This window comes from Chenopodium album, chromosome 3 (genome assembly GCF_948465745.1).
Source record: "Chenopodium album chromosome 3, dcCheAlbu1.1, whole genome shotgun sequence".
In the NCBI taxonomy this organism is placed as follows: Eukaryota; Viridiplantae; Streptophyta; class Magnoliopsida; order Caryophyllales; family Amaranthaceae; genus Chenopodium; species Chenopodium album.
The window spans coordinates 49,163,659-49,186,398 of record NC_137836.1 but is presented as its reverse complement, the minus strand read 5'-3'; the positions used below and the strand labels follow the sequence as shown (position 1 = coordinate 49,186,398).

Here is a 22,740-nt window from a genome sequence, read left to right as displayed (position 1 = left end):
GAGAGCGAGACTTGAACGCATAATATCTTCCTTTTGCACAAAATTAAAAGTCAAACAAGAAACATTGCATCATGCATAAGTATAGCACACTTAAACCATGGGGATTGGCTCATTGATTAGGGGTTTCCAACACCAGGCTTCTATCCCGAAATCAATAACAATCATCCCACCCATATCACCAACAAAACGTTGGGAGAACGATGCCATGAGTCAACTCGTTGAGTGATTGATTTGTGCGTCGTTTCTTAAGATATGGCACCTTGGACACCCAAGCCTTTTCGACCTTAGAATGGCAATATGTATTTAAAACTTGTGGCGTGCTTATGTGATTACATGACTATATGCAACGTGTTAGGATAGATTTCTTTCTTCTTTTTAGCTTGGTCTAGGTTCCCAATTACGAAGTCGTCTCTTCGTAATTTATAGTCATATTCAACGGGTAACATAAAAAAAAATAAAAAAAAACAAACAAAAAAAAAAGAATGATGTAAAAAAAAGGGAAAATAAAAAAAAACGCTCGAACAAAAAAAAAAGTCATACGAGCAGGTGGCGCGCGCAACTCACAGAGTTGCGCGCCCATACCCAGCGCAAGAAAATTAGTTGGGCGCGACATCCGCGCTCAAGTCAATTACTTGCGCGCACCCACTGTACGAATTAGTTTTGATTTTGAAAAAAACAAGTTGATTCGTTAAAACGATATCTTTATTCAAGAATTGTTGGGGGCAATGTTATCCGTTCGAATATATCTTGCGTCATTTTCTTTTTTTTTTTCTTTTCCTTCTTCCCCTTCTAAGCAAGCATATTGGTTTACTTATCCTTTCGTACTTCTTTAGGGCCGGTTTCCAATCTTGGGAAAGAAGAATCCCGAGCGCTCGCCTTCTACGTTTACCACCTAAAGATCCAACCCTTTCAAACCATTCTCCTTCGACAACTAGTCCTAGTCCAATAATGATGTCTACAATTCAAGAACTTCAAGATGAGATTCTTCGTTTGAGGGAAGAAAAGGCTCTAGAAGCCAAGTTAAAGAGAATTAAGAAAATTGAAAAGGCTAGTAAGAAAAATGCTGAAGCTTTAGCCTTACAAGAAAAGATAGAACAATTATCCATCAAAGAAAAGTCGTTAGAGAAGCTAGTTCTTCGTTCTACAATGGGGAACAAGTACTTTGACGCAGAAAAGTTTGCTCCTCCCGTAGGACTTGCTTTACCGGAAAAGTTCGTACCTACGGACTTACCAATATTCAAGGTGACCAATAATCCACAAAATCATTTAATGTGTTTTACTGGCACCATGGCACTAAAGGGGGTTGATCCTAAGATTTATGCTTTGACTTTCCCCTTGTCACTAGACCCAACCGCAAGAGAGTGGTACTATGGGCTAGACCCAAAATTCAAAGCAACATGGGAAGATGTAGTTTCGGCTTTCATTACCCAATATGAGAGTAACGTAGAGTTCAAGTCCACTCTACGTGAACTCGAAATGCTTAAGCAAGGCGACGATGAAGGTTTCCTTGCTTTCTATGGTAGATGGCGAGAAAAGGCGGCCCACCTTGCCCAAAGGCCGCCCGAACTCGAGCTAGTACAAAAGTTTATTGACAATTGTCATGAAAAGTACAACAAGCATCTACGTTACCTTTGTTTAGACACATTCCAAAAGGTTCATTCCGTGGCTACTAGGATTGAAGATGATCTTGCTAAAGAAAAAGCAAATAAGCCTCATCATCATCAACCTAAATATAACTACAAGAAGGGGAATGATAGCTCATCATCCTTTATTCATGTATTTGCGACCTCCACACAATACCACAACACAAATAAATATAATGATCCTAGGAAAAGATGGATAAAAGAAAGAAAATTTACTCCATTTCCTGTAAGCTATAAAGAATTGTTAGAAAAATTAAATGAAAAAGGCTTACTTGCACCAACAAGACCAACACCACCCCATCCACCAGAAAGAAGGTTTCCTAATTGGGATGGTAATGCTTATTAGTCTGCTTATCATAGAAATATAGGACTTTAACATCCCCTTGTCAGCCAGACGGTCCAACACTCGTTGAAGGCTGAAGCAGACGTTGGTGTCGTGGCCAACCTCCTCATGGTTTGAGCAGAATTTATTTTTGTTTCTTGATTGAATGAAACTTTTCATTGGATTCGGCTTCTCTAGAGACAACAGATCCTTGATCTCCATGAGGATGGAGTTGCAGTCCTTGTTAAACTCGTACCTAGGAACGTACGGTTTAAATTCTTTCTTCTTCTTCTTCTTCTGAGACGGCAGGTTAGAATCACTAACCGCCCAGACTTCTTTTCTCTTCTTGCTCTCTTCTTTTTTCTTAGCCGGCTGAGCAGGCCGGCTGTCTTTCTGCCTGTTAGACTTCTTAGAGTTCGACAGGTTACCAGGCGAGTAGAGGTCGGTTGCTTGAATATAGCTTTCCGCCTCCCTCAGGGCCGCCTGTAAAGTGAAAGCCCCTTTTCTGACTAGGTCGAACTTAAAAGTCGACCCGCCTCTCAGACCCTTAAAAAAGTCTGTAAAAGTTACCTCATCGGACAGTCCTTGAATCTAAATTCTAATCAGATTGAACAACCTGACATAGGAGCGCAATCCTTCTCTCTCTCCCTGCTTAATGGTGCTCAAGTCAAGACTTGTTTTCTTCGCAAGGATGTTCATCGAGAAGTTGGAAGCAAACAGGAAGGCAAGCTACCTGAAACTATCGATGGACCCGGCTAGCAAGTTGCCAAACCACTGTTGGGCAATGCCCTTCAATGTAGCCGGGAAGCATCGACACCAAGTGGCATCATCCAAACCCTGTAAGTACATGAGTTTGGTGTAAGCCATGAGGTGATCTTTCGGGTTGGAGGTACCGTCATAGGTGCCTACCAACACATTTTTAACCTTCGCCGGTTGTGCCGCCTCGGTTATCTCTCGGGTGAACACAGAAGGTTGTTCACCCAGGCGGAGCAGACAAAGCTGCCAGTCTAGAGGTTGGACATTGTTGTATGTCGCATGACCTCCGAAGAGAGCCGGCTGCATGAAATGGGGAGAATACGGACCGTAGACCAGAGACGGTACATACGGTGCAGTCCCAATCATCTGAGGACCAGAATGGATGGTATTACCGCCTGTATGGCTCTCATACAAGGAACGTACATTCCATGCAGATGTGTTTTTGAAGCTGTCTGGAAAGCTCGATGTACAAGCTGACTCAGACAGCTGCTGATTTCTCTTATGGGTGATAATCTCCCGGGCGTCAAGAGTTGATTTTTTGTTTCCCACCGGCTGTTGAGTCCAGCGGGAATTGTTGATATTCCTCTTAGGAAGAAGAATCTTGGACCAATCAATGGTCCCGGCTACCTTCTTCTTTGGATGAGAATTAGCTGCCGATCTCTGACTGACTTCCCCTTCTCCAGAGAAGTCTTTTTTGTCGATTGACCCTTGCTTGGGCCAGCCTGACTCTTCGTGATCAGATCTTTAATTTCATCCTTGAAACTTGTCATGAACTTCTTGAGTTCGTCTCGGGTGCCGGGAGCTGATCTGTTGGCCGTATGGGTTTCCCCTTCCCGCTGTCTAGGGGGTCGTTTTTTACTCGCCTGGCTGGCACCCCGCTCCATAGTGTCTCTGGGGAGGATGCGCTTGGTTATCAGGTAGCCATCACTGGCTATATAAGTTTCAACCTGAGGATCATCATCCTCTTGGTCAGTGAAGACTTTCGGTTCGTCGACCGGACGCTCAGGAGGTGGTACAGACTCTTGAACCATCCTTGAGGTACTCTTCCCACAGACGGTGCCAAATGTTTTGGGTGTTTTTGTCCCTCGGGAGAGTTACGTCACAAAGATTAGTCCGGCTGAGCTGTACCTGCAAAAACAACGGACACCCCGGGTGGTGGAGCTCCGCCTCCGACGATCAAGTTAGTAACTTGAAGAAGAATAAAGAGTGCGGAAATTTAGGTGGGGATATACTCGGATTCCAAGCTCAGGTGTTTCTCTGATGAGAGAGAAAGTAGGAGTAATAAATGATTCAATGTGTCCTTATAATGGGGAAATATCTCCCTTTTTATAGGGTCGTTGGAAAGTGTGTCCCTTATCTAGGTCACTTGACTTAGATTTTAGTGGGCTGCGCCGTTTTACGGCGCTTCTTGGGTTTAGGCCCTTGAAGGCCGCCATTTAGGAGCTTATCTGAAGGGGCCACGTGTCAAGAGGGTATTGGGGCACTTGGGCCATCCTAAACTCGCCACGTGGCCTCCTCACATTGGTCCACATGTCTAGGGTATTTTTACCCTAAACACATCTGACCGTTCCCCGGTAAGTGATTGCTATTTTTTCTCTTTCTTCACTTCCACCAGCTGAGGAGCCTTTCTTTTCTTCCCGGCTGCTAGTGGGGTCGGGGTGACGTTCTTGACATTGTTAAGGTCTATTGGTTCTTGCCCTTGGTCGTCTAGGGCCACAGTATCCTTGACGGCTGAGAGGTAGCACTCCGGGCCGTCTTTTGATCCCCATTCAAGGAACCAACAGAGTCATCATCCCTCTCATACTTAATGAGCATGAGATAAGGGATGATTACAGCCTTGGCTTCGTTGAGGGTTCGACGGCCTAGGATAATGTTATAGGCAGTCAGTTCCTCAACGACCAAGAATTTGACGGCCAGGTTTCGTCCTTTTCCTTTGTCACCCAGCCTGAGGTTGTATTTCAGCTTTTGCAGGCATTGGAGACTGATAATGTCCGACGAGCTGCCGGTTTCAATAAGGATTCGACCAACCAGCTGGTTGGCAACCTTACATTCAATGACGACCAGATCGTCATGCGGATGACGCACAGTGCCCCTGTCCTTCTCACTGATCAGAACATCTGGGAAGGAGGAGCTAGCTGCCGCCTACTCATCATCATCATCATCATTGTCCATCTTTCGAAGATGGCTCATGGTGTCCCGCATGGTAGGGCCACCGCATGAGAACCCGCCTGCTATGGTGTAGACCGGCACCTTATCGGTGTCCAAACTACTAGCAGGCTGGGGTGTCTTAAATGACTGCCCCGGGTTCTTCTTATTAGTTCCTTTGGACTTAGAAATGTAGGACTTTAACATCCCCTTGTCAGCCATACGGTCCAACGCCCGTTGAAGGCTGAAGAAGTCGTTGGTGTCATGGCCAACTTCCTCATGGTATTGGCATAATTTATTTTTGTTCCTTGATTGAATGGAATTTTTCATTGGATTTGGCTTCTTTAGAGACAACCAGTCCTTGATCTCCATGAGGATGGAGTTACAGTCCTTATTAAACTCGTACCTGGGGACATACGGTTTAAATTCTTTCTTTTTCTTCTAGGACGGCTGGTCAGAATCACTCACCGCCCAGACTTCTTTTCTCTTTTTGCTCTTATCTTTTTTCTTGGTCGGTTGAGCAGGCTGGCTATCTTTTTGCCTGTCAGACTTCTTGGAGTCCGACTAGCTTCCAGACGAGCAGAGGTCGGTTGCTTGAATATAGCTTTCCGCCTCCCTTAGGGCCTCCTGCAGAGTAAAAGCCCCTTTTCTGACAAGGTCAAACTTAAAGGTAGACCCGCCTCTCAGACCCTTAAAGAAGTCTGTAAAAGCCACCTCGTCACAGTCCTTGAATCTGAATTCTTATCAGATTGAACCGCCTGACGTAGGAGCGTAATCCTTCTCTCTCTCCCTGCTTAATGGTGCTCAAGTCAAGATTTGTTTTCTTCGCAGGGATGTTCATTGAGAAGTTTGAAGCAAACAATAAGGCAAGCTTCTTGAAACTATAGATGGAGCCGGCTGGCAAGTTGTCAAACCATTGTTGGGCAATGCCCTTCAATGTATCCGGAAAGCATCGACACTAAGTGGCATCATCTAATCCCTGTAAATACATGAGGTTGGTGTAAGCCATTTTTGGGCAATGCCCTTCAATGTAGTCGGCTGCATGAAATGAGGAGAATACGGACCGTAGACCAGAGGTGGTACATGCGGTGCATTCCCAATCATCTAAGGGCCGGAATGGATGGCGTTACCGCCTGTATGGCTCTCATGCAAGGATTGAACATTCCCTGCATATGTATTCTTAAAGCTGTCTAGAAAGCTTGATGTAGAAGCTGACACAGACAACTGTTGATTCCTCTTGCGAGTGATGATCTCCTGGACATCAAGAGTTGATTTTTTGTTTCCCATCGGCTGTTCACTCCGGCGGGTATTGTTGGTGTTCCTCATAGGCAGATTAATCTTGGACCAATCAATGGTCCCAGCTGCCTTCTCCTTTGGATGCGGAGTTGGCTGCCTATCTCTGACTAACTTCCCCTTCTCCAGTGGAGTCTTTCTTGCCGACTGATCCCTGCTTGGGCCAACCCGACTCTTGGTGATCAGATCCTTAATTTCACCCTTGAAACTAGTCATGAATTTCATGAGTTCGTCTCCAGTGATGAGAGCAAATCCACTGGTCGTATGGGTTTCCCCTTCCGGCTGTCCAGGGGGTCGGTTTGTACCCGCCTGGCTGGCACCCCGCTCATGAGAGTCTCTAGGCCGGATGCGCTTGGTTATCAGAGAGCCATCACTAGCTATATAAGTTTCGACCTGAGGATCATCGTCCTCTTGGTCAGTAAAGACTTTCGGTTCGTCTATCGGACACTCAGAAGGTGGTACAAACTCTTGAACCATCCTTGAGGTACTCTCCCCACAGATTTCCAGTTCATCTACCGGACGCTGAGCTGTACCTGTAAAAAAAACGAAGACTCCGGGTGGTTGGAGCTCTGCCTCTGAAGATCAAATTAGTAACTTGAAAGAGAATATCTCACTATTTATAGGGTCATAAATGATTGAATGTGTCCCCAAAATGGGAAAATATCTCACTATTTATAGGGTCATTGGTAGGTGTGCCCCTTTCTAGGTCACTTAACCTAGATTTTAGTGAGCTGCGCCGAATTACGGCGTTTTCTTGGGATTTAGGCCCTTAAAGGCCGCCATTTCAAAAAATTTCTTAAGAAGCCACGTGTCAGATGGCTATGGGGCCACTTGGGTCAGCCTGGTCTTGACATGTGGCCTTCTCTTATAGAGACACCTGTCTAGGGTAATTTTTACCCTAAACACCGCCGGTTGTAGGACGATCCGGATTGGCAGTGGAAGTTGACTAGGAAGGATTCTTCCTTGCGGCCTTGGCAACCGGAGTTTTGTCCAGCTCCTCCCCTTGTCTTTTGAAAAGCTTGGAGATGGAGCGTGAAACGCATTTGCTGGCATCCTGCAAATAAAGAATTAAATGTTACTAGCTGGCAAAAACTTTTGGAAGAAATTTAAAGGAAACTAGGCAGGTCAGGCGGTCTTACCCCGCCTTTCTTTGCCTCAACGGCTGCTCTCTTGGAGAGCGCGCTTTCTTTGCGCAACGGACTAAGCCGGGGTCTTCTTCGGATCAACCATCCTCAAGGCGTCGGCTGCAAGGAGCAAATAAGGAGTTAGTGATTATAATAATAAGTTGAAGTACAAAAACAAAAAACAACAGAAATGTCGGATGCAAAGGGGATCTACCCTTAGGAAACATGGTGCTTAACCCGCAGGCGGACATGAATCTCTCATCCTTGAAGAAGTCCGGATGGGGGATCTAGTTCTTAGGCACAATAATATGAGTCCTATCCCCCAAGGGCTCAGTTGTGGTTTTGAAGAAACTCGGGTCCATTATTTGCTCCCGAGCCCTAGAATAGAGTGTCGGGAGAGGACATTTCCTGCCCAGGAGAGCCGGTTCCTTATTGTATCGGCGCAACGTCCGATTGTGTCTTAGAGTGGGGGAGGAGACCAAATAAAACTTCTCCTTCCACCCGGACCATTTGGACACCTTGTCCAAGGTCATCAAATACTTGGGCAAAGTAGTAAGAGTATACCACGCCCCATGACCGCCTGGGGCCTTGCTCAAATAATGCATATGAGCAAAGGCGGAAAAGCCAGGGGCAATATTCTAGAGCTCGCAGGCGGCAATGTAACTCAGAATATTCACCCATGAGTTTGGGGTGAGCTGCTAGTATGGAGGGGGAACCAGAGGTCGGCTTCTATTACCGCCTCATAGAAGACAAAGTAGTTGTCTACATTTTCAATATTGTCCTCCCAGGCCATAATCGCGTCCCCAGGCGGAACTATTATATCCCACCCCTTTCCAAAGGGGTGTTTCTCTTTAAAGGCCCTGAAGCCGCTCTTCAGTAGTGTTGTAGCCAAGCCTAATAACTTGGTTATGGACATTTCTTTGGTTTAAGATGTAGCATCATGTATTGGTGCTATGCATTCTATCCATGGGCAGCAAGATATTCAATCCCTTGAATTTCTTGTTGTTCTTATTAACTAGTTTATTCTAGTTCTTTTTATGCTTTGAATAAATTGTAAACTTTAGTCATTTTAAGTTTGCAAATTAGTTATATTTTTTTATTAGTTCTTTTGAGCTGATTTTAGTTCGAAAAATATTGTCACATTCACACAAAAATACAAGTGCAAAGATACATCAAAATGGCAGCCATTTAAGCTTGGAATCCGAAATTCTTTTACAAGGAATTACAAAGCTTTGACTTGGGAATTACAATCAGTTTTCAAAGAGGAATTACAAGCTATTACAAGCCTTAACTTCAGCCTTCAAGTGGCCGTTGATATCAGTCAACATTGGAGCATCTTAAGCCTTAATTTCAGCCTTCAATTGGCTGTTTAATTCAGTCAGCTTTTGGAGCAACTGAAGGGCGTCCAAGTACACCCTTGTCCACATACATTCAAGCTAATTTCAAGGCTTGAACCAAGGACGAGTTACACTTCTTTGGTGTTTGAATTTGGGCGTGAATATTGGAGGAAATACATCTCCAACTTGCTGCTTGGATGGGCGTGAATTAAGGGGAGTTACACTCTCTTAATTCTGATTTTATTTCAGCCTTAATTTGGAGGTTATAAGCCACCATTTTCTCTTTGGTGTATCTATTTAAATAAGGATTCTTTTATTAATGTATCTAGACAACAAAAAGTTGATTTGTACTTAGCTTTAGCTTAGGCGTGTAACAAGTGAGCTGAACAGCCACTTAAGTTAGCTTGTACTTAAGGATGCTTGTTTACTATAAATAGCAAGAAAATGTGAATGAAAAAAAATCAGATTATTCAAACAACAAAACTTGTTTTACATTCGTTTCTTGGATTAGAAACAAAAACCTGAAATTCTTGGACTTGGAATTTCGTTTCCTTTGCTTAGTTAGCTAGTTTAGGCTACTAGTTGGCTTGTGATCTTAGGAATCCAAAACGTTTCTTAGTGGTGTGACTTTATCTAAGAAGCCTTTGGTTCTTATCCTTAACTATCCCTTGGTTTATCCCTTGTGTATTTCGAGTGTTACTCCAAATATACAACATTTGGCGCTAGAAGGAGAGGCATCTAGCAAAACACATACCCAAACACATACCCCAAACACATACCCAAACAAATACCCAAACACATACCCCAAACACAAACCATGTCCGACATCCCACCCCCTAATTGGCAAGAATATGTCAATAAGGTTGCACAAGAGAAAGAAGATATGGAGCAACGAATGCAAGATTTGCAAGATCAATTAAAAGATCTTTCTACTAAGTTACGCCATCAAAAAGAGGGCTCACCCAATCATAGTGATGAAGAATTGAGTGAATCTAATTTCAATCAAAATGATAGACCTTTTCATGAAAGAGAAAGGTCACGGCCTAATAATGACATTAAGGCTGACATCCCGGAGTATGATGGCAAACTCGATGATGATGAGTTTGTAGAATGGCTTATAACGGTGGAGAGAGTGTTTGATTACAAGAAAACACCGGAAGAAAAAAAGGTGAAGATTGTAGCCTTGAAGTAAAGAAAATATGCCTCAACTTGGTGGGCTAGTGTGTATGCCAAAAGGGAAAGGCAAGACAAAGAGAAAGTGAGATTGTGGACCAAGATGAAAAAGATGCTGAAACAAAAGTTTCTTCCCACATACTATGTGCAAGAAAACTTTTCCAAGTTCCACAACCTCAAACAAGGTACAAAATCAGTAGAAGAATATGCTAGGGAATTTGAAGGATTTGTCATGAAATGTGGAGTAGAGGAAGATGAATCTCAAACATTGGTGCGCTTTTTGGGAGGACTTGACCCAAAAATAGCCAATGTGGCCGAGCTACACCCTTACACCACCCTTGAAGAGCTCATTATATTAGCACATAAGATTCAGCAGCAACAAAAAGCAAGAGGCAAAAGTGAATCATTACGTTTTGCATCTCAAACCTCATTTCCCCAAAAAAGGCAAACATCTAATTTCCCACCTTTCAAACCCACATCCAATCAGCCTACTTCTAAACCACCTTCACAAAACACCCAAAATTCCAACCCAAAACCAGCCCCAAGAAGATGTTTTAGGTGTCAAGGCCTTGGACATTTGGCTAGTGATTGTCCAAATAAAATGATTGTCACTTTGATTGAGCATGAAGAGGAGGACGAATTAGAAATTGAAGTGGACAACAACCTTGAGGAGAATGATGAGTATGCGTGTCTTGGACCGGATGAAGGAGAATGCTTGGTGGTTCGACGTACACTAAGCAATATGATTGGCAAAGAAGGGAGCTTGCAACGTGAGGCAATCTTTCACACTCGTTGCACCATTGGTGGTAAGGTATGTACCTTGATTATTGATGGAGGTAGTTGTACCAATGTAGCTTCACAAGTAATGATAGACAAGCTGAAAATAAAAACCGTCCCTCACCCTAAACCTTATGTGATTCAATGGCTAAATCATGGTAAAGGGATTCAAGTAACACAACAAGTCTTGTTATCATTTAGCATTGGTAAAACTTATGAGGAAGAATTATGGTGTGATGTTATACCTATGGATGCATGTCATATTTTACTTGGTAGACCTTGGCTATTTGATAGACGTGTGATGCATGATGGGTATAAAAACACATATATTCCTTCACTAAGGATGGACAGAAAATACTCCTTACCCCTCTAAACCTCAAAAACGGCCACCCCACTTCCACACCCCCCACTTCCCTTACCACTCTCATAAAATCAGAATTGCATGAGTATAAAGCTCACAAACAATTCATTTTAAGCCAACTTGATACCCCTTCCCAACCGTCACAAAAAGAACAACACCCACTCCTCACCCCTCTTCTCAAAACTATTTCCCATGTTTTCCCCGAAGACATTCCCCATGGCCTACCCCCAAAACGTGACATACAACAAAAAATTGATCTTGTTCCCGGATCAATGCTCCCAAACAAACCAGCCTATAGAACCACTCCAAAAGAAACCGAAGAGATTAGGAGGCAAGTGGAAGAATTACTGTCCAAGGGTCTTATTCGTAAGTCTCTTAGTCCATGTGCTTGTCCTACTTTGATTGTGCCTAAGAAGAATGGAGAATGGAGAATGTGTGTTGATAGTAGGTCAATCAATAAAATCACTATCAAGTACCGGTTTCTTATTCCAAGGTTGAATGATTTACTTGATGATTTGCATGGTTCTAAAGTGTTCTCTAAAATTGATTTGAGAAGTGGCTATCATCAAATTCGAATTTTCGAAGGAGATGAATGGAAGACCGCTTTCAACACAAAGGAGGGCCTCTAGGAGTTGCTTGTGATGCCATTTGGTTTGTCTAATGCACCATCTACATTTATGCGCCTTATGAATCAGGCTATGCAACCTTTCATGGGTAAATTTGTTGTAGTTTATTTTGATGATATTTTGGTGTATAGTAGGGAGGAAGAAGAGCATTCTATGCACTAACAACAGGTTTTTGAAGCCCTTGAACGTGAGAAATTATATGGTAACTTAGAGAAGTGTCATTTCTTCACTTCCCAAGTTATTTTTCTTGGCTTTAAAGTCTCATCACAAAGCATTGAAGTTGATGAAAAGAAAGTTGCTGCAATTCGTGAGTGGCCCACGCCACAAACCATTCAACAAGTTCGAAGCTTTCATGGACTTGCTTCTTTCTATAGAAGATTTGTGCGGAATTTTAGTATCCTCATGGCACCTATTACCGATCTAACTAAAAATCAGAAGTTAGTTTGTAATGACAAGGCTCAAAAGGCCTTTGATGAGGTAAAACATCAACTTACTAGTGCACCTATTCTTGCTTTGCCTAACTTTGATGAAGTTTTTGAAGTTGAATGTGATGCTAGTGGAGTTGGTATTGGTGCTGTTTTGTCACAAGTTGGGCGTCCCCTTGCCTACTTTAGTGAAAAGCTCAATGAAGCACAACGGAAGTATAGCACCTATGATAAGGAGTTCTTTGCTCTTGTTCGTGCTTTGGACCATTGGAGACATTACCTCATTTCTAAGGAGTTCATCCTTCATTCAGATCATGAAGCACTCAAATATCTTCAAAGCCAACAAAAACTCCAACCACGCCATGCCAAATGGGTGGAGTATTTGCAAGCTTTTCATTTTGTGATCAAGCATAGGAGAGGCGCCATGAACAAAGGAGCTGATGCGCTTTCAAGGAGATACACACTCTTGAATTCTTTCAAAGCAAGGGTGATTAGTGTTGAAGATGTGAAAGCAAGTTACAAAAATGATCATGATTTTGGTGATTTATTTTTAAAATGTTCTAATCATGCTTACAAAGATTATTACATTTTAGATGGCTATTTTTTCAAAGGAAACATGTTGTGCATTCCAAGATCAAGCCTAAGAGAATCTCTTATCAAAGAGTTTCATAAAGGAGGAGTGGCGGGACACTTTGGCATAGAGAAGACTACTCTTCTTGTCCAAGAATACTTTCATTAGCCTAGATTGGTCCGTGATGTGGAGTTCATTGTGAAAAGATGTGTGATATGTCAAAAGGCTAAGAGTCATAGTCTACCACAAGGCTATCTTTTGCCTTTCCCTATTCCACAAGCACCATGGGAGGATATTAGTCTTGATTTTGTTGTGGGACTTCCTATCACCCAATGAAAGAAAGATTCTATAATGGTTGTTGTGGATCGATTTTCTAAAATGGCTCATTTCATTGCTTGTCATTCAACTTATGATGCTACTCATGTTGCTAACTTGTTTTTCAATGAGATTGTTCGTTTGCATGGTGTACCTAAATCCATGGTGAGTGATCGTGATCAAAAATTTCTAAGTCATTTTTGGCTTACATAATGAAGGAAGATGGGCACGAAATTGAACTTTAGCACTTCAAGTCATCCTCAAACAGATGGTCAAACCGAAGTGACTAATAGAACTTTGGGATCCTTGCTGCGGTCTTTGGCTACTAAACGTCCCAAGCAATGGGAAGAGATGCTTCCTCATGCGGAGTTTGCTTACAATCGTGTGCCTAGCAAGACAATAGGTTTGAGTCCTTTTGAAGTGGTGTATGGATTCAATCCGTGCACTCCTATTGATCTCACTCCCATTCCCTCACCAAACAAGTACAGCAATGATGCCGAGGTGCGTGCAAAAGAAATCAAGTCTATGCATGAGCAAGTTCGTTCCAAAATTGAACAAGCTAATGCAAAGACAAAGGCATACTATGACAAGAAAAGAAAGGACGTTCGTTTTCAGCCCGGTGATTTAGTTTGGATTCATCTTCGAAAGGAAAGATGTCCTTCCAAAATGCGGTCCAAGGTTAGTCCTCGTAGTGATGGTCCATTTGCTATTGTTGAAAAGGTGAATGATAATGCTTACAAAGTTGAGTTGCCCGGAGATTATGGTGTTTCTAGCACCTTTAACGTGGCTGATTTATCACCTTACTATGATGAGTTTGAAGAGTTGCCGAGTTTGAGGGCAAACTCTTTTCATGAAGGGGGGAATGTTGTAGCCAAGCCTAACAACTTGGTTATGGACATTTCTTTGGTTCAATATGTAGAATCATGTATTGGTGCTATGCATTCTATCCATGGGCAGCAAGATATTCAATCCCTTGAATTTCTTGTTGTTCTTATTAACTAGTATATTCTAGTTCTTTTTATGCTTTGAATAAATTGTAAACTTTAGTCATTTTAAGTTTGCAAATTAGTTATATTTTTTTCTTAGTTCTTTTTAGCTGATTTTAGTTCGAAAAATATTGTCACATTCACACAAAAGTACAAGTGCAAAGATACATCAAAATGGCAGCCATTTAAGCTTGGAATATGAAATTCTTTTACAAGGAATTTCAAAGCTTTGACTTGGGAATTACAATCAGTTTTCAAAGAGGAATTACAAGCCATTACAAGCCTTAACTTCAGCCTTCAAGTGGCCATTGATATCAGTCAACATTGGAGCATCTTAAGCCTTAATTTCAGCCTTCAATTGGCTGTTTAATTCAGTCAGCTTTTGGAGCAACTAAAGGGCGTCCAAGTACACCCTTGTCCACATACATTCAAGCTAATTTCAAGGCTTGAACCAAGGAGGAGTTACATTTCTTTGGTGTTTGAATTTGGGCGTGAATATTGGAGGAAATACATCTCCAACTTGCTGCTTGGATGGGCGTGAATTAAGGGGAGTTACACTCTCTTAATTCTGATTTTATTTCAGCCTTAATTTGGAGGTTATAAGCCACCATTTTCTCTTTGATGTATCTAGTTAAATAAGGCTTCTTTTATTAATGTATCTAGACAACAAAAAGCTGATTTGTACTTAGCTTTAGCTTAGGCGTGTAACAAGTGAGCTGAACAGCCACTTAAGTTAGCTTGTACTTAAGGATGCTTGTTTACTATAAATAGCAAGAAAATGTGAATGAAAAAAAATCAGATTATTCAAACAAAAAAACTTGTCTTACATTCGTTTCTTGGATTAAACACAAAAAACCTGAAATTCTTGGATTTGGAATTTCGTTTCCTTTGCTTAGTTAGCTAGTTTAGGCTACTAGTTGTCTTGTCATCTTAGGAATCCAAAACGTTTCTTAGTGGTGTGACTTTATCTAAGAAGCCTTTGGTTCTTAGCCTTAACTATCCCTTGGTTTATCCATAGTGTATTTCGAGTGTTACTCCAAATATACAACAAGTAGGGCTAGATCACCCGGAAACATTCTGATCCAAAATCAGCATCTTTGTCTCATGAACCTGTTGCTCTAGTATTGGAAACTCTTGGGTTTTATCCATTTTCTTCTAAGGCCGAAATTCTATGTTTCATTTCATGGGTGGATTGAAGATTGAAGCTTGTAGGAAAAAGCGTATGGCACAAATCACACTTTGGCCCATTTTCACTACTAATTTGGGCGTGTGATTCATGGTCCGTTTACTTATTATTATTAGCTTAAGTTTTATAATTTTATTTGCTGAAATAATGCCAAGAGTTGAGCTCTTTGGCCGGTAGTAATAGGAAGAAGTCAACTCACCATCATTAGGCATTATTAGAGCATTTAATGCTTAGCTAGAATTAGGGAAAACTGTTGGCTTTTGGCTCTCCATTTTTGACGTTTTTTCCTTGTTTTTTGGTGTGTTAATTTGCTGCTCCTTTCCACTATAAATTGGAGAGCAAACCAGAAATAAAAGGGGTATTGAGTTAGACATAAAAAAAAAAACCGTGAGGTTGCCTAGCATTCTTCTTTGTGTTTGTCCAAAGTGTGAGTGTTGTTCCTTGTTGCTTTGAGTTAGTTCTTGAGTGACAAGATTAGGGAGAGATTGAGTGTGTCTTGTCTCTAGACTAAGAACCCAGAACTTTGAGTGTGTTCTTGAGTTTTGGTTAATTTTACAATTTTAAGTTGTTTCAAGGTGAATTGTTTCTCATCCGAGTCTAATACCATACCAACTTGTTGGAGGGGTATATTGCATATACATCATCTGGTATCAGAGCCTAGGTAAGGATTTTTCGTGAGGAAAATCGTGTTTGAAGGAGTTTTGATCAAAGCAGCAGATTCGGTTAGTTTGGAGTTGCGGTTTGTAAAGGCGATAACTCCTTCGTTTTCTGTCCAAAGTGAGTGATTTTTTTTTTCAATTTGGGGTTTTTCTGTTTAGAATACGCATATAAAATTTCAGAATTTTTGGAATTTTTTTGCTATTAATCTGGGAAGATTTTTCAAAGCAGCGCAGAAAGGGGGCAAATCCGGGAAGGCAGATTTGAACAGAAGATTTCTTCCTCATCCGAAGAGCTTTTGAGGAGTTTCTTTTTTCAAATTGGTTGTTTTAATCTGAATTTTCTGAATTTGTAAGCCTTTGAGAGTCTCAAGGCACTTTTCATTTTGCATTTGTCTCTGTTTTCGACAGTTTTTCAATCATTGTAATTGTAATAGTCTAGCAAAATAGTGGAAAATCATGGCCAGTGAGGAGGTTGCTAGAATGTTGAAAACAATTACTGACAAATTGGAGAGTTTGGAGAGAAAAACAAAAGAAAGTGAGGAGGAGAAGGCTAGGCAAAATACTAGGATGGATGCAATTGCCGAAATGGTGTTGCAAACAACTAGAAAATTGAACGAGTTAGAAAATGAGGATGTGAGTAGTGGGAGCAATCTTAGGCAGTTTGATGAAGATAGGGGACTTAAGATTGACCTACCAGAATTTGATGGGGGGCATGATAGTGAGGCCTTTCTAGATTGGGTGAGGCTAATTGAAACCGTTTTTGAGTATAAGGGGTTTGATGATAAAAAAAGATTCAAATTGTCTGTTCTTAAACTCACTAAACTCGCTGCCCTATGGTATGAAAACATCAAGGCAAATAGAAGGAGATAGGGAAAAGAAAAAATTGACTCATGGGATAAATTGAAAAAGAAGATGATGGATAAATGGGTAAATAGGGAGTATGAACAAGAACAATACTTAAAATTGACCCATCTTTCCCAAGAAAATATGAGTGTAGGAGATTACATTAAGGAATTTGAGAAGTTGTGTTTGGTGTGTGACTTGCAAGAGAAGGAGACCTTCAAAATTGCTCGTTTTATAAAAGGTCTTTTGAAGCATATTAGCCAAAAGGTGGAAGTGACTCACTATACCACTTTTAGTGATGTTTGCAAATTGGCTATTCGTTATGAAACTCAATTGAGAGAAGAGAAGACCAAAACTTATTCTTCCAAAAGTCCTATGAAATTTACTCCTACTTACTCAAAGGGGAGTACATTTCAAAACAAAACAAGTGGTTCTTTTCAAAATAAGTCCTCCTCTTTTGGTTCTAAGTTTGACAAAGGGAAAGAAAAGAATGTAATTTCACCTAGTGAACTTCCTACTAGGAGAAAGTGCTTTAAGTGTCATGGTAGAGGGCATATAGCATCCGAGTGCCCTAGCAAAAATTTGTTGACTGCCTCACAATGTGCACTATTTGGAGAAGAAGATAAAGTCTATAATTTTGTTACACAAGAGGAAGATGAAGAGTTTGATGAAGACTTTGAGGAGGATATACCTCCAGAGAATGAAATGAATATGATGGTGGTTCGAAAAATATTGTTTAGTGAGCCGGAAGTTGATGAGAAACAAAGGAACAACTTGTTCCACACTAGATGCAAGATAGGTGAGAAGACTTGCAATGTGATTGTTGATGGTGGTGCGCAAACCGATGTAATCTCTTCCGAAGCAGTGCGTAAGTTGAAACTTACAACTAGAGATCATGATGAGCCATACAAGCTGAATTGGTTGAATGATGGCACGGGGATAAGGGTCAAGAAACAAGCTTTGGTGTCCTACTCCATTGGAGGCTTTGAAGATGAGAGGTGGTGCGATATACTACCTATGGATGCTTGTCATTTACTACTTAGAAGACCATGGCAGTTTGATCATGATTTGGAGCATAAAGGAAGATCTAATATGTATGTTGTAACTACTAGATATGGTAGGAGAGTTAGATTATTGCCTTTACCTCCCAAAGTTGCTAAAAAAGAAAAAGAGAAAAGCAACTATCTTGTAACTTGTAATGAATTTGAGAAGATAGTGGAAGAGAATGGGGGAGGGTATGCTTTGGTTGTGAGAACCAAAGATGAACTTGGTACTACTTGTAATGACTCATCCACACTAAATGAGTTGTTAGAAGAGTACAAGGATGTTTTTCCCGATGACTTGCCCAAAGGCCTCCCACCTATAAGGGGCATTGAGCATGCCATTGACTTGATTCTTGGAGCACCTTTGCCCAATAAGGCTGCCTATAGGTGTAATCCGGAAGAAAGTAAGGAACTTGAAAGACAAGTGAATGAATTGATAGAGAGAGGCTATGTGAGGGAGAGCCTTAGTCCTTGCGCCGTTCCTGCTCTCTTAGTGCCAAAGAAAGATGGTACTTGGAGAATGTGTGTTGATAGTTGTTCCATTAACAATATAACCATCAAATATCGCTTCCCTATGCCTCGTTTGCCAGATATGTTAGATGATTTGAGTGGCGCCTTAGTATTTTCAAAAATTGACTTAAGGAGTGGTTACCATCAAATGAGAATTCGAGAGGGAGATGAGTGGAAAACGACATTCAAAACAAAGCAAGGGTTGTATGAGTGGTTGGTGATGCCTTTTGGGCTTTGCAACGCCCCAAGCTCCTTCATTTGATTGATGAATGAAGTCCTCCGTCCTTTCCTTAATGATTTTATTGTTGTTTACTTAGATGACATTCTTGTGTATAGTAAAAACAATGAAGATCATGTAATTCATTTAAGGAGGTTGTTTGAAAAATTGAGGGAGGTGAAGTTGTATGGTAAGCTTGAGAAATGTGTATTCATGACTCCTAGTGTTGTATTCCTAGGATACATTGTAACAGGAGAGGGGGTACATGTAGATCCGGAAAAGGTGAAAGCGGTCCAATCTTGGTTGGCTCCAACCAATGTGCACGAAGTTAGAAGTTTTCATGGACTAGCCTCATTCTATAGGCGGTTCATTAAGAACTTCTCAACCATCATGGCTCCCATCATAGAACTGACAAAGAAAGGTGAATTCGGGTGGAATGAAGCGGCACAAAGGGCCTTTGAGAAGGTCAAGTTTCTACTATGCAATGCTCCTATACTTGTGCTTCCAGATTTTAACAAGGTATTTAAGGTAGAATGTGATGCAAGGGGGATTGGGATAGGTGCTGTTTTGATTCAAGAGAAGAAGCCCATGAGTTACTTTAGTGAGAAATTGAATGGGGCAAAGTTGAACTATTCCACTTATGACCGTGAGTTCTACGCTATAGTTAGAGCGCTTGATCATTGGTCTCAATACCTTAGACCAAAGCCATTTGTTCTTCATTCCGATCATGAGGCTCTAAAGTTCATACATGGGCAACAAAAGCTCAACAAGAGGCATGCTAAATGGGTGGAGTTCCTCCAATCATTTACTTTCAGTTCCAAGTATAAAGATGGTAAGAGTAATGTCGTGGCTGATGCATTATCTCGACGAAACTACTTGCTTTCCATGGTAGATGCTAAAATCTTGGGGTTTGATCAACTCAAGGAGTGCTACAAGGTTGATCCCGACTTTGCTAGTGAGATGGAGAGTCCTACTAAGGATTTCGTAAAACAAGATGATTACCTCTTTAAAGGTAACAAGTAGTGTGTTCCGAAGAGTGGAGTAAGGGAGTTGTTGGTGAGAGAAGTCCATAGTGGGGGATTGGCCGGACATTTTGGGATACAAAAGACCCTTGATATTTTAGGCGAACACTTCTATTGGCCTAGAATGATTAAGGATGTTACTCATGTTGTTGAGAGATGTGCTACTTGTCAGAAGGCTAAAGGACACTTCACTAAGGGTCTCTACACTCCATTGCCGGTTCCTGATGCTCCATGGGAAAGTGTTAGTATGGATTTCATTGTAGGGTTTCCACGGACGTAAAGGGGAAGAGATAGCATCATGGTAGTGGTAGATAGATTTTCTAAAATGGCACACTTTGTAGCTTGTAATAAAACTGATGATGCCTTGAAGGTGGTTGAACTGTACTTCAAGGAAATTGTCAAACTCCATGGCATTCCTCGAAGTATAGTATCTGATAGGGACTCCAAATTCCTCAGTCACTTTTGGAGAACCCTATGGGAACTAGTTGGTACCAAGTTGCTATTTAGTACCTCTCATCACCCTCAAACTGATGGGCAAACAGAGGTAACAAATAGAACTTTGGGTACATTGTTGAGAGGACTTGTGAGCAAAACGCAAAAGGATTGGGACATAAAATTAGCCCATGCGGAGTTTGCTTATAATAGAGCTCATTCCCTAACTACTTCTCAGTCCCCATTTGAAGTAGTTTATGGAGTGAATCCATTTGTGCCGATTGATCTTGTCCCTATTGTTGAAGGTGATATTGTGGAGAAAGATGCTAAAAGGAGGGTGGAAACCTTTCAAAAAACCTGTGAGCAAATGAAGAAAAGGATTGAGGAAATGAATAAAAAATACCAAGAGCGAGCCAATAAGAAACGCAAACAACCTATTTTTCATCCCGGGGACTTGGTTTGGTTACATTTAAGGAAGGAGAGGTTCCCTAAGCTTCGCAAGAACAAGCTTATGCCTCGTTCTGATGGTCCTTTTAGAGTTGTTGAGAGGGTGAATGATAGTGCCTACAAAATTGAGCTTCCAGATGAGTTGATGGGTGTTAGTGCTACTTTCAATGTCGGGGATTTGTCACCATACTTGGATGATTCAAGTTTGAGGGCAAACTTTTCTGAAGAAAGGGGAAATGATCCAAAATCAGCATCTTTGTCTCATGAACCTGTTGGTCTAGTATTGGAAACTCTTAGGTTTTATCCATTTTCTGCTAAGGCCGAAATTCTATGTTGCATTTCATGGGTGGATTGAAGATTGAAGCTTGTAGGAAAAAGCGTATGGCACAAATCACACTTTGGCCCATTTTCACTACTATTTTGGGCGTGTGATTCATGGTCCATTTACTTATTATTATTAGCTTAAGTTTTATAATTTTATTTGCTGAAATAATGCCAAGAGTTGAGCTCTTTGGCCGGTTGTAATAGGAAGAAGTCAACTCACCATCATTAGGCATTATTAGAGCATTTAATGCTTAGCTAGAATTAGGGAAAACTGTTGGCTTTTGGCTCTCCATTTTTGACGGTTTTTCCTTGTCTTTTGGTGTGTTAATTTGCTGCTCCTTTCCTGATGTGAATTATTGATCCGAAAATCAACAAAACACAAGGGATATGTTTAAGTATAATTCTATACAGGAAATCCACCAAGAATTAAACAAAAACTAAGATTAATCAATTAAGAATCCACCTAATTAATCAATCCAAACGAATGTTTTAACTAAAACAAGCAAAACAGCAATTGATCGCAATCAACCAAAACTCAAGTATGCAACTTAAGAAATAAATCTGAATATTAATCTATATATTTTTTCGTGTGTGTTACAGCCCTATTTATAAGACTTAGTTTACCTAGGAAGATTAGGACAAGTTCCTAATTCAATCCTAATTAAACTAGAATTCTAACTTGCTTGAAGAGCAAGCACCTTGGAGCACAAGCATATGCCAATCTCCTTGGAGAACAAGCACACGCCTAAACTGATTTATTTTGCTAACTAACTTATTTTAAAAGCAACTAAATAAAGATTAAAGATCCTAATGCTTGAACCAAGAAAAACCCTTTCAAGTGAAAGGTAAAAACTTGTAACCAAAATCTAAGTAAAGAAAATTCAAGAAAGTTCAAGAAAGTGAACTAGACTCCAAGAAAAGTCACTAAGCAAACCGTGGCTTTGCTTTGATATCCAAGAAAGTGTCCATGCAATGCTTGGCTTGAATCAATGTTTAGGGACAAGCTATCTTGATGCATGATAAGCAAATCTTCGAAGTTCTCCATGCTTAGACTTGCATCATCCTCCTCTTCTTTGAAAGAATTTGTCCTCAAATCTCGAAGTTCTTCATCAGGAATATACTTAGACAAATTTGCCAACATTGAATGTAGCACTAATTCCATATTCTCCCGGAAGTTCTAACTTATAAGCATTGTCATTGATCTTCTAAATAATCTTGAAAGGACCTTCACTTCTAGGCATCAACTTATTCTTGCGTTTTCCTGGAAATCTTTCCTTTCTCAAATGTAACCATACCAAGTCTCCAACATTGTAACCTTGTTGCTTTCTATGCTTGTTTGCTCTAGCTTTGTACATGTCATTTACTTTCTCTATTCTTGTTTGAACTTGAGCATGAAATTTCAGCATACTCTTCAACTTAGACTCGGTATCTTTGTGAATTAACTCACCCTTAGACAATGGAACAAGATCAATTGGAAGTTTCGGATTGACTCCATAGACTACCTCAAAAGGACTATGTTTGGTAGCATATGTAGGTGATCTATTATAAGCAAACTCCGCATGAGCTAACTTGATGTCCCAATCCTTTTGTGTCTTAATCACTAACCCACGCAAAAGCGCACCAAGAGTACGATTAGTAACCTCGGTTTGTCCATCAGTTTGTGGATGGTAAGATGTACTAAAGAGCAATTTAGTTCCCACAAGCTTCCATAGAGACTTCCAAAAGAAACTCATGAACTTTGTATCTCGATCACTCACAATAGTTTTCGGAATTCCATGCAATCTAACAATCTCTTTGAAGTATAATTCCGCCACATTCATAGCATCATCCACTTTGTGACAAGGAACAAAGTGAGCCATCTTAGAAAACCTATCCACAACAACCATAATAGTGTCTTTCCCCCGTTGTGTTCTCGGCAATCCCACAATAAAATCCATAGAAAACAACTTTGAACCATGTAGTTCATCAAGTAGATCATCTAATCTTGGAATAGGAAATCGGTATTTGATAGTGATGTTATTCACACTCCTACTATCAATACACATGCGCCAACTCCCATCTTTCTTTGGGACAAGTAAAGTAGGCACGGCACAAGGGCTCATACTTTCCCTCACGTATCCTCTAGCCATAAGCTCTACAATTTGCCTTTGCATCTCCTTTGTTTCTTCCGGATTACTTCTATAGGCCGCCTTATTAGGTAATG

The 22,740-nt window shown here is 40.9% G+C and overlaps 1 protein-coding gene across 1 annotated transcript; it reads left to right on the top strand.

Annotated features, from left to right (window-relative positions):
• Positions 1–16,686: 16,686 nt before the first annotated feature.
• Positions 16,687–18,357, top strand: LOC145625095 (uncharacterized). Its single transcript, XM_081678178.1, has one exon. The coding sequence runs from the start codon at positions 16,687–16,689 to the stop codon at positions 18,355–18,357; it is 1,671 nt and encodes a 556-aa protein (XP_081534304.1).
• The last annotated feature ends 4,383 nt before the right edge of the window (positions 18,358–22,740 follow it).